Below are 13,147 nucleotides of genomic sequence, written 5' to 3'. Positions count from 1 at the left end.
TGGCTGGCATTAAACTTGATTGTTGTTTCCTTTAATTTCAAGTGCCAAAATTGTATCATTTGTTTTCTATTGTATTCTGGCAATGCAATTGAATCTTTTTCAGTTACAGTGCAGAGAAAAAGATTATGGAATCACTCTTTCTGTCCTCTTTCTTCATATGTTTGCCATGACACTATACTTTTTGCATTCTTTAATTGTTGATAATCCAAAAAAAAAAGAAAAAAAATCTCCAACTCTTTAGTGTAATGCTAGGCACACACTTCACAATCACATCACTTCCCATTATGAAATTTACTTAATCAAGTCGCACATGATACATCAGTTGTTTATTTGAAAAAAAGAGAGATAGCTGATCCAAAATCTAGTATTGAATATTATTGTATAATCCACACTTCAAAACAGACCTAACAAATTGAAGTGGGTTTCTTTTTTTCCCTCTATCTTTATCCAATTGACTTTGGCCAATGTGTCATTTTGTTGTGTAAGGATTGCTATGTTCATAATAATATTACAAGTTCATATTATTAGGATCAAGCAAAGACATTGGCTTCGGTCTCAGCTCGAACTAGGCTAGTATACAAACCATTTTGAAGGATGAGAGTGTCATGGCTCCCATACTCCACCACTTCCCCATTTCTCATAACTGCTATCTTTTCAGCTTCTCTAATTGTGGAAAGACGGTGAGCAACTATTATGGTTGTTGCCTCTTTTGAAACATTCTTAAAGGCATTTTGGATGTGCTTCTCTGATTCCAAGTCCAAGGCACTGCTTGCTTCATCAAGCAGAAGCACCCTTGATTTCTTCAATATGGCCCTTGCTATAGCAATTCTTTGTTTCTGGCCACCTGATAACTGGACCCCGCTTTCACCAACCTAGTGTACAGTAGCAAATGAGAAAATAAATCATATGTTTTACTTATAGAAGAGTGCTTAAAAAGTCATGTTAAAAGTGATGCAGCATAATTGAGTTATGATTTAGAGTAGTGCTACTAATACAATAAACATTTTGGGTAAAAAATTGATGTAGTATATAGTTATGGTTTAGCTCTACCTCTCTATAGAATTATTTTATTTTTACATTATTCTTGTTTGTGTTCTTTTAGGTGATTTACATGACCGGTCAGACTTTGTGTAAATTTGAAAAGTTGCTTTTTTTTCTCTCTCGCCAGTCACATCGCTGACGTGTAAAGTAAAAAAAAAAATCAATTTTTCAGATTTACATAGTATAACCGATCAGACTTTGTGTAAATCACTAAAAGGACACAACTTATATCCTTTAAAAGGACACACAGTGAACCCGATTGGTAATTAGGTGGGTTCTTCACAGGTATATAGAAAACAGGATTATGGAAGGATCAATCCTGTACAGAAAAGTTGGTGTAAAAAGTGATGCAGCATGAAATGGTTATAATTTAGAGTAAACTACAATCAGGCAAACAAAAAACAAAAAACCAACCATAGAGGATGTCAAAATTCCATATGTGTTAAAAGTAATTTTTGGGGGGAAGTATTGAGAGTCTATTAACATACCTGGGTTTCATAACCCTGAGGAAGGCCACTGATGAACTTGTGCATGTAAGCCTCCACTGCAGCAGCTTCAATTTCAGCCCATGAAGCATTTGGGTCCCCAAATGCAATATTATCCCTTATGCTCCCAGCAAACAATGCAGGTTCTTGACCCACCAAAGCTACTTGCCTCCTTAACCATTTCACATCAATCTCCCTCAAATCTATCCCACTCATCATCACCTTTCCTTGATCTGGATCATAGAACCTCTGTGTCAGCCATATGACAGTTGATTTTCCTGATCCACTTGGCCCCACCAAGGCCACTGTGCTTCCACCTTTGACCTTCAAACAGAAATCTCTCAACACAGTCACCCCAGGCCTAGAAGGGTATGCAAATGTCACCATTTTGAATTCTATTCTGAACGGTTTTGATCTATCTACTTTCTTATTTTTTGTTCCGTCCTTGGCTATTAGTGGCTTACGATTTATGATATCTTGAACTCCAGGAATTGCTGTGGCAGCCATGGAAGTATCTGGTGCTAAACCAGCTAGTTGTCCCACAGAAAATGAGCTCAAAACAAGAATGAGAAAAATCTTAAACACCTGCACAAATTTTGCTTTGTCATGTTCTACTAGGTAGGAACCAAACCAAAGAGTCAAGGTGTAAGCTCCATACATGGCTCCTTGAAAGAAACCAAATGTAAAACCTTGAATTTGTGAACTTTTTAATGATTTTTTCCTAGGTTCTGATAGGGCTCTATCAAAGGACTTGACTATCTGTTCCTGTGCTGAAAATGTAGCCACTGTCCTTATGTTTGACACTGCACCAGAAGCAATATTGCTAGCTCTGGCATAAGAGTCGTTATCAATTCGTGGCCCAACGTTTATGATCAAGTTTATGTAGCTAGCACCAAGAGCAAAAGGAGTTATAGCTGCTGCTAAAAGGGTTAGTCTCCAATTAAAGTAAAATGAAGCACCAAGGCCAACAGCAGCTGAACTCAACCCCATAAGAAGGACTGAGAATCTGTCACCAAGCACTGAACGAAAGCTCACACAGTCTATTGAGAGTCTTGAAACCAATACACCAGTGGAGTTTTCGTCAAAATCAAACCAACCGGGTTCTTGTTTCAGTATGGATTGAAACAATAGGTCTCTAACCCTCAGTGTCAGCTTTGATCCAGCCCAGCCACAAAAACCTTGCTGTCCTGTCATGGAAAGTATACAACCAAATCCAAGTCCAACAAGTGCGAAACAAAGGTACCCGATTTCTCTTTTCATCTTTTCAGTGTCATTTTCAAAATATACTCCAAGGGATATGCCTAAAGCCAATGGAAAAAGGGACAGAAAAGCACCTGCAAACATTCCCAGAAGAAATCCTGAAAATAGCATCACAATATCTGGCTTTGCCAATTTCCATACCTCAGAAAGTCTGAATTTTCTTGGCTTTTTGCTTTGCTTATCTTCCACCTCTTCTTGTTTTTCCTCCTGCGTAGTCTTTAAGTTTTTAGACCTTGAGATATCAACTTCATATCTTGATCTTGATACATCAGGAACAGATTTGTCATAGATGGATAAATCATTGTCTTTTTGCATGCCATTTTCTTTAGAGAGTGATTTTGAACCCGCTTCGGTTGCAAGCTTGACAAGGTTGTAGTATGTTCCAGCTTTCCCCATAAGCTGGCGATGGTCACCAATCTCAGTGACAGTACCTTGTTCAAGAACCACAATGGCATGAGCGTTCCTCACTGTTGCTATCCTATGAGCAATGACAATGGTTGTTCTTCCTGCAGAAATCTTGTCAATGGCCTTTTGGACTGCAGATTCTGACTCAGCATCAAGAGCACTAGTAGGTTCATCTAAAATAAGGATTTTAGGTTCTTTGATCATTGCTCTAGCCAATGCAATTCGCTGCTTTTGACCTCCTGAGAGTTTTGTACCCCTATCTCCAGCCTGCATAAAAAATGGTCCTATCTAGCTAAGTTTGTTTATCTTGTATATGCTCTTTTTATGATACATACACACACACACACACACACACACACACACTATTACCTGTCAATTGTAAAACTAGTTTGCAACCTTAGTTTTGTTGAATATATTAATCTAGAAAAGGAGAAATATCTTTGTCGTTAGTTACTGCACCTGAGTGTCATAGCCTAGTGGTAGGTTAGAGATGAAGTTGTGAGCATCAGCAGCAATGCAAGCAGCAATTGCATCTTCCTTGGTGGCATTATCTTTCCCCATCATCACATTTTCTAGTATAGATGTGGCAAAGAGAATTGGCTCCTGACCAACCATCCCAATCTGATCTCTTAGCCATTTTACTTGCAGTGTCCTCAAGTCATGACCGTCCAAGGTAACAATCCCTGCAAAGATTTTAAAACTCAACATAGTTAGGAGTAATAATTTAATTTTTTACTCAGCTTTTTGAAGATCTATTGCCATCATCATATTGTTATTTTAATATATGCTTGCTTACCTTCAACAGGGTCATAAAATCTTTCTATGAGAGCAAAGATAGTGGACTTGCCCCCTCCACTGGCACCAACCAATGCCAAAGTTTTTGAAGATGGAAATACCAAACTAAGGGAATTAAGTATCATAGAATCAGGACGAGATGGGTATGCAAATCTAACGTTTTTTAACTCAATCCTTCCACGAACAGTGGAAAGCTTCCTGCCCTCAGGGCTATAGGGATCAATCTCAGGGATTCTCTCTATAACATAGAATACACGGCTTGCTGCAACAGTACCTTGTGCAAATTGTGCAAAATATGAAAGTGCCAGTGCCAAGCCTCTGTCAATTAAAAAATAAACAAACTTTTGAGAACAAAGTTAGACAACAAAAACAAAAAAGTTCATGTAGTCTTTAATAGCTACTTAAAGAATCATTCTTAACCAAACACCATTGGCACAAATGGTAAGGAACTTGTATCCCTTGACTAGTGATCTCGTGTTGGAGCTCTAGGAATAGAAAAAATGATCTTGGAAGAGTCGCTCCCTCTATAGGGTCCAACAGTACTCGAACCGGACTAGTCCGAAGAATGAACTGGTTAAGAAGACTCAGAAAGAATCATTCTTATAGTTAAAAATATTTTATTCTTCCAAATCAAACATAGTCAAATAAGTTAAAAGATTGTAGAAACCAAACCTTCCCCCTACATTGACAGCAAAGAAACAAGCAATAGCTGCACCTCCATTAAGTTGATTCTTGGAAATTAAGATAGAGCCATACCAGAAAGCCAAGGCCCATGTTGAATAAGTTACTAAATATATAACACCCATGCCTGCACCCTTAGCAAAACCAATTTTTGCCCCAATTGGGGATGATTTTTGAAGTAATTCAGCATATTTTGTAGCCAATTGACTTTCTGCAACAAAAGAAAACACTGTCCTAATTGAACTGATTGCCTGCTCCGCAACTTTACCAGCACTCCTATAAGAAGCCTTTAGCCAAAATGCATAAAAAATAAATAAATAAATAATAGAATGAAAAGATATAACATCAAATTTAATAAATGATACTTAAAGTATGTACATTTATCTTACTTCCTCTTTTGATGCTAGACCACCATAAAGTGCTTTATAAGCCATACCACAGAACATTGTCAATGGGGTAACTGAGAATACCACCAGAGAAATTTTCCATGATCTTTTAAACCCAACTGCATACCCACATATGAATGTAAATAGATGATGAATGAAGTGGGCCATCTGCAGTGTCACAAACAACAAATGAATAAAAACACATTTAAGGATTAGTATCAACCAAATTTTGATTGAATTGTATAGATTTATTTAAAAATTCAGATATATTATAGAGATCTATATGATGATAAAGAACACAATTCTACAGGTCTTCATAGTTCATTTGAGTTTTCAAATAAATACGTATAATAGTTTAGTAATAGTTATTGGAGTCTTCACGTTATTGGCAAATTGGTACTTATTTGAAAAATTTTAGAAGTTTAAGGATTTAATCATAAACTTTTAAATTATAGAATAATATTTAAAATATCTGTGAAACTTTAAAGACTTATATAGAGTAAGTTAACCCTATTTTCAATTTAAAATTGTATTTTTTATTAATATTAGTAATACAAAAGTTATCCTTTTGAAATTATTTTTCATTAATAGAAATGAACTTTGTTGGGTATGGCTCATACTTCACATGATGATGTTGGCCCTAATTGTCGGGGTCAGCAGAAAGGCCCGTAGAGGCTAGGTAATGTTTAGGCCTCTGTTTCTATTGTAATTTTCTTAGCAGTTTGGGCTTGGGCCCATGAATAGCTGCTGTTAGGGTTTCTTGTAATCCTATTTATATTTGCCTTGTAAACTGAGAGACTTGTAACGAGTGGCGGTGAGGTGAATATAGTACAGACAAGCTGGACGTAGCCTATATTGGGTGAACCAGGGTAAATCATCGTGTCAATCTCTCTACTCTTATCTCTTTTTCTGTTTTCTCGATTCTGTGTGATTGTCGATTTCCAACAATTGGTATCAAGAGCTTTGGTTCTGCGACCAGGGTTCCTGTGACAGATTGGGGTTTCGCGATTTAGGGTTTTTTCTTGGCATAGATAAAACTGCGAAATTGATCTGGAGAGGATGTCGACTGGCCAATCACGGGTCGAGGTTGAAAAGTTCGGAGGAAAAGGGTTCGAGTTATGGAAGCTGAAGACGGAGGCTCTGCTCGTTGACAGGGACGTGTGGTACGTGATCGAAGATGATAAGCCATCCGTACCAACAAAACCTGTCGGTGAAGAAACGTCAGGTGATGGCGAGTCGAAGGAGTTGAAGGCGTGGACCAGAGACGATCGAAAGGCGCGAAGCCTGATCTGGTTATGCCTGGCTGATAACGTTCTGGTGAACGTAACTTCTGAGAAGACCGCGAAGGATCTCTGGACGAAGCAGGGAAGTCTCTATCAGAGCAAGTCACTCGTGAACAAGCTGTTCCTGCGAAGGAGGCTGTATAATCTGCGGATGAGCGAAGGTGATTCTTTCTCTGCTCATTTAAATGAATTTAATACTATTTGTGCACAACTTTCGTCTATAGACATTAACCTGGACGAGGAAGACAAAGCTTGCACCTTGTTGTGTTCACTGCCCAACTCTTGGGAGCACATCATTGTGTCAATTGGTACTAGTGTTAATAAACTGTCGTTTGAGACGGTTGTTGCTGCCTTATTGTCTGAGGAGATGAGAAGGGTAGGTTCTGAAGGTACCAACAATGAGGCTCTGGTTGCTAGAGGGAGGAGTGATGACAAATCAAAGTCTGGTCACAGAGGAAGATCGAGGGGACGATCAAAGTCCCGTGATAAATCTGATAAATCTGAAATGAGGTGCTGGAGGTGCAAAAAGGTTGGACATCTGAGAAGGAATTGCAGAAGTAAAAGTGTAGGTCCTGAGAAGCGGGATGATTCACAACCGTCTGCTTCGGGTACAAAGAAGGATGATGATGATAGTACAGGGGACCTGTACATGGCGTTTGACAGTCATAATGACTGTAATGATTGGATTATTGACACTGGAGCATCGTTTCATATGACACCTCATAGGGAGTGGTTCTGCACCTATGAATCGTATTCTGGCGGTACAGTTAGAATGGGAGATGACACGACTCATGCAATTGTGGGGCGTGGGAAGGTAAAGCTGAAGATGAGTGACGGGACAGTCAAGAATCTGCCGGGTGTGATGCATATTCCGGGGCTTACCAGAAATCTGATCTCCGTTGGTAGTATGACAGATGCTGGTATTAATTTTAGCAGTGACAAGTATTCTTGCAAGCTGACTCGAGGAGCTTTGGTTATTGCAAGAGGAGAGCGTCATGGTAAATTGTGGAAACTGCTGGGTAGCACAGTATTCAGTGGTGAAAGCTATGTTTCAGAACAGGCGGAGGAGGACACTGCTATGTTATGGCATAGGAGGCTGGGGCATATTGGAGGAAAAGGTCTGGAGACTCTAACATCAAAGAAGTTGGTGGATGGAATTCCGAGCTGCTCTATGGGGTTTGGATTTTGCGAGCATTGCCTGCAAGGGAAGCAAAATCGGATATCTTTTGATTCCATAGGAGGAAGAGCTGAGGGGGTTCTGGACTTGATACACAGCGACGTGTTTGGCCCCACACCTGTAGCATCACATGGAAAATCAAGGTATTATGTTTCTTTTACTGATGATTTTTCAAGATATGTGTGGTTATATTTCTTGCGCAGCAAGGATGAAGTGTTCGATAAATTCTGCGAGTTCAAGGCTTTGGTGGAAAATCAATTTGATCAAAAAATCAAGGTGCTGAGAACTGACAATGGAGGGGAGTTCTGTTCAACAAAATTTGACCAGTTTTGTGCGAGCAATGGGATTGTAAGACAGAAGACTACGCCCTACTCACCTCAACAGAATGGGGTGGCAGAGAGGTTGAATCGATCTCTCATGGAGAAAGCACGGAGTATGCTGAGCGGTGCAGGCTTGGCAACTGAGTTTTGGGCAGAGGCAGTGGCTACTGCTTGTTATCTGAAGAACAGATCCCCTACATCAGCTTTGAAGGAGAAGACTCCGTATGAAGCACTGTTTAAAAAAAGGCCAGACGTATCTCATATCAGAGTGTTTGGCTGTGAAGCTTATATGCACGTACCCAAGGAGAAAAGAAACAAGCTTGACAGTAAATCTGAAAAGTGTATCTTTATTGGGTACAAGGATGGCGTCAAAGGTTATAAGTTGTGGAATCCGGATACTTGAAGTGTAACTTACAGCAGAGACGTTGTATTCAGAGAATCTAAGTTGAATCAGATTTTTCCTGAAGCTCCTGAAAAGTCACAGACGGTGGAGTTGGATGTGGGTTTGAAAGAGGATACAATAAACTCACAGATTGAATTGGAAAATTTGAATTCTGAAGCTGCTGAATATAATGAGGTAGAGGATGAATTTTCTGAAACTGAGGCTAAGGTTGAAGCACCAGTGCTGAGGAGATCCACGAGGGAAAGAAGACCATCTGAGAGGTATACACCTGAAAATTATATCCTGTGTGCTAGTGATGATGTTTGTGCATTTAGTATTACAGGTGATGATCCGAGCACTGTAAAACATGCGAGGAGCTCGGAGGATGCCAAACAGTGGGAGGAAGCTATGAAAGAAGAGATGAAGTCTCTGATGAAAAACCAAACTTGGAGTTTGGTGAATCTACCTGCAGACCGAAAAGCAATTGGTTGCAAGTGGGTGTTCAAGAAGAAGGTTGGTGCCAATGGGGAGATTGAACGCTACAAGGCTCGATTGGTTGCAAAGGGATATTCACAGACAGAAGGGGTTGATTATGGTGAGGTATTTTCACCTGTTGCAAAGTTAAATTCCATAAGACTGGTTTTGTCTGTAGCAGCTGCATATGACCTAGAGGTGGAACAGCTGGATGTGAAGACAGCTTTTCTTCATGGTGATTTGGAGGAGGTTATTTTCATGAAGCAACCAGAGGGGTTCATTGCAAGAGGCAAAGAGGAGCTAGTCTGCAAGCTGAATAAATCTCTGTATGGCCTGAAGCAGTCCCCAAGGATGTGGTACATGAAGTTCGACACTTATGTGCTGAAGCTTGGCTTTGACCGTTGTGATGCTGATCACTGTGTTTATGTGAAAAGGTTAGAAGGTGACTTTGTTATTCTAACTTTGTATGTTGACGACATGTTACTCGTTGGAAACAGTTTGAAAATGATCAGCACTGTTAAAGGACTGCTAGCAAAGCAGTTTGAAATGAAAGATCTAGGCGCTGCAAATGTGATCTTGGGTATGCAGATTAAGAGGGAGCGTGACAAACGAAGATTATGGTTAAGTCAGCAGAAGTACATAGAAGATGTTCTGAAGAAATTCAAGATGACTGACTGCAAGCCTGTGTTGACTCCCATGTCTACTGGTTCTAAGTTATCGGTTGACCAGTGTCCCAAGACTGAAGAAGAAAAAGAAGAGATGGCGTCAGTTCCTTATGCTAGTGCAGTAGGGAGTCTGATGTATGCCATGATTTGTACTCGACCTGATATTGCTCAAGCAGTGGGAGTATTGAGCAGGTATATGTCCAAGCCAGGAAATGAGCATTGGACGGCTGTGAAGCGTGTGTTCCGCTATCTTCGTGGTACGTCTGACCTTGGGTTATGCTATGAAGGCGTGAAGGGCTCAAGGGGACAGACATTGTTAGAGCTGAGATGCTTTGTGGATGCTGATTGGGGAGGTGACATTGATAGTAGAAGATCTACAAGTGGATATGTTGTTTCTTCATTTGGCGGAGCTATCAGTTGGATGAGTAAGAGGCAGAGCACTGTTGCTTTATCTTCTACAGAGGCTGAGTACATGGCCTTGACACATGCTGTTAAGGAAGCTATTTGGTTACGGAGGTTGTGCAAAGAGCTTGGCTTTGCACAAGGAGAGATGATCGTTGGGTGTGACAGTCAGAGCGCCATTTTCTTGGCTAAGAACCCAGGTTTCCATGCGAGGACCAAGCATATCGGCATACAGTACCACTTCATCAGAGAGAAGATTGAAGACAAGGTTGTATTGCTGGAGAAGGTTGACATAAAGGTCAACAATGCTGATTTTCTGACCAAGGCAGTGACTTCGGAGAAGTTTGAATGGTGTACAGATGCATTGGGATTGAAGAAACATGTGAAGCATTCACCAAGTGGGAGAATGTTGGGTATGGCTCATACTTCACATGATGATGTTGGCCCTAATTGTCGGGGTCAGCAGAAAGGCAACTGTTAGTATATATATACTATGTTCTTTTGGTTTTCAGGAAATAAAAGAAATGTTGATAAAAATGTCTTGAAAATATGATATGATTAAATGAATGGCAAATAATACCGTTTGTTAATGGACTTAATCTACATCTATATAATAAAATTGAATCATTGAGACCATGAGAATCCCTTATTTTTTTAATTTTTTTTTTTTAAATTTACGTTAATTATTTTTCGTTTTGAAATCCGAATTTCTTATTTAAATTAATTCATTTAAATTTTTCATTAATTATTTTCTCTCAAATCTAAATTACTTCATTCTTATTTATTAAATTGGATTATACTATATTGAGAGTGACTAATCTTTTGGTCTACTCTCATTTAAAGAATAACAAGTGTCATATTTTAAATTTCGGATTCAAATTCTTTTAAATTAGTTATCTATACTTTATATTTTATTTTTATTTTTTGAATTAATTATGCATTATTTTTTTATAATTTTAAATAATTTTTTTAAAAAATTATACTTTTTAAGTTTTGGTCATTCTCTTTTAAATTTCATCTTAAAAGTTCCATTTTCAATATCAGTCATCTGAATTTGACAGCTTAACTAATCAATTTAGCAAATAGGAAATTTAACATTCAATTCAAATAGACAAGCTCCCGTCTACCAAAATAAAAAATAAAAAAATAAAATAGACAAGCTCCCAAAAAGTGAACTATTATTTCAATTAAGTCCCAAGTATTATCATTGGTTTCGGGTAATGTAATCAAATTGAAAAAGAACTCTCATAAACCAAAGTTCAATTAGGAGTAACATTGTGATGTTTAAGACTTTTAAGTAGATAATAAAAATTCCATGGTATGCTCCAGATCAACAGATAAAAGATTTTGTAAATTATATTAAGGGTTTATTGTTTCTCATGTTGTAGGAAATAAATTTATGTCCTATGCATATATAAAAATGTGTGGAAGAAGAGAGAGAAAGAAAAAACATGGCATTATATACTTTTATGTGTATGTTGAATTATTAATTTATCTTCTATAACCTGAGAAACATTAAACCCTTATATTAATGTGGTGTAGCTATTAAGTGATTTATCAGCGGAATTAGAGAAATAAGAACACTAACCTTCTCTCCCATAACTTCTTGAATTTGTGCAACATCACTAGCAATTCCATGCATAATATCACCAGTGTTGATATCTGTATCAAAAAAACTAATGTCCTGTCGAAGAATTGCTCTTAGGTACTCAGTTCTTATTCTTTGAGCAGATCTTTCCCCCACTAACCTCCAACATGTGATCTCTGCCAATTTTTGTGATCAGTAAATTATTGTTACACTTCTCAAATATAAGTCAAAAGTTCTAGCCAATGCATTGAAAGTTATAAAGAAAAAAAAAATGTGAAAAAGCAAATAAGACTAAAAAGTCTTAATCTACTTACCCAAATATGCTCCAACTACCACAACTGCAGCTAACCCGGTCATATATAAGCATATCTGAAAATTACAATTGGGAAGAGGAAAAGACTATGAAAATATGCTCAAACTCCACTTAATGTGCAAACATTTAACTTAGTATAAAGGGAAGAAAAAAAAAAAAAAAAACAAGGAAGAAGAATTAGTAGTACCTTATTAACATCCTTCATCATTTGGGTATTGTCATTGACTGCTCCTGCTGAAAGCTTGTTGACCAAGTCACCAAAAAGATAAGAATAAAAAGGAAGTGACCCTCCATTTATGAGAGCCCCTAAACATCCCACAAACACAAGCACCCAATCCCACTTTGTTGAGTACCTAAACAAGCTGAACAGCCCAACTGTTTTTGGAGGCACTGCATCTTCCTCATCCATAATATCCTCCTCCTCTTCTTCATCATATCCTGAAACCTTTTCAGTGTCATGGTGACTATAACCACCACCACCACCAATTCCATAAATTTGACTACCATGTGATGTTAGTCCATAACCACTATGATCATGTCTAATATATGATAGTTCAAGATCAAGAACATCCTTACTAACACTGTGTTCATCTGTTATGCTATAATCTTTCATACTAAGCTCATCTTCCTCAGCCAATGGACTACTCCTACCTTTTCCACCACTCCTCTCTTTGATGATCCCCAACTTTGAGAACCCTTGACTATGATCAATGTCCCTAGCAACATAGCTCTGAAGCTCAACTCTTCCATAACCAGAATGTTCATAAGATGAATTTGTTATGCCTCTAACCCCACCACCTGTTCTTGAAAGGTAATAGTCATTTGCTGATTGATGAAATACACGACTGTGTTCAGTGCTGGCTGGCCATGGACTCATAACAGAACTAAAGTTTGTGCTATACTCACGCAACCCTTTTGCCCCAAACTTCCATGAAACCTCTTCTTGCCATGAACGGTCATCATCTGAAGCAAATGGTGTGGTAGGAATTCTGTTGCGGCGAGCTCTTCTGCTTCTAGAAGTAGCACTGCTTCGAGAGCTTGATGGTATGAAAGAGTTTGAGCCAGACACACTACTGCGAAAACTCACTGGTGTTGGATAGTGTTTTTTCTGGTGGCTTGAGGGGTAGAAGTCAGCTTCAAAGGAAGAATCAGCCATGGCTAGCTAGATAGCTGCCAGTTATAATTTGGTGTTTGATGTTTGATGAGAAGAACCAGTAAAGGAAGGAATGAAATGGAGGAAGGGAAAGCAAACTAAGTGTTCAACTTTGTTATGTGTTGTCCATAGCGATTGGTCCAATGTTTCAAACAACTTTGCTCCTTCCGTCTGTGTTTTCTGTCATAGGCAGAGACAAGATATTGAACATAACACCAACACATAAAAAGGGTCTCATTGCCTCATATAACTGCATTTACTTTGTAGATAAGAGGGTATAATTTATTGGTTTCTTTGGGAATATATTTAGCCTAATATTGTTGTGCATGGACGGCAT

The 13,147-nt window shown here is 38.5% G+C and overlaps 1 protein-coding gene across 1 annotated transcript; it reads right to left on the bottom strand.

Moving 5' to 3' along the window:
- Nucleotides 1–530: 530 nt before the first annotated feature.
- Nucleotides 531–12,813, bottom strand: LOC133317388 (ABC transporter B family member 19-like). Its single transcript, XM_061519250.1, has 9 exons — nucleotides 11,845–12,813; nucleotides 11,659–11,713; nucleotides 11,345–11,520; nucleotides 5,057–5,221; nucleotides 4,659–4,954; nucleotides 3,988–4,304; nucleotides 3,651–3,874; nucleotides 1,530–3,458; nucleotides 531–872 (listed from the first exon to the last, which is right to left on the bottom strand). The coding sequence occupies exons 1-9, from the start codon at nucleotides 12,811–12,813 to the stop codon at nucleotides 531–533; spliced, it is 4,473 nt and encodes a 1,490-aa protein (XP_061375234.1).
- Between the last annotated feature and the right edge of the window lie 334 nt (nucleotides 12,814–13,147).

This window comes from Gastrolobium bilobum, unplaced genomic scaffold (genome assembly GCF_033153095.1).
Source record: "Gastrolobium bilobum isolate Gb01-03AN ecotype WA unplaced genomic scaffold, APGP_CSIRO_Gbil_v1 utg15185, whole genome shotgun sequence".
Lineage (NCBI taxonomy): Eukaryota > Viridiplantae > Streptophyta > Magnoliopsida > Fabales > Fabaceae > Gastrolobium > Gastrolobium bilobum.
Note: the sequence above shows the minus strand (reverse complement) of the source record. Positions and strands in the feature narration are given on the sequence as shown.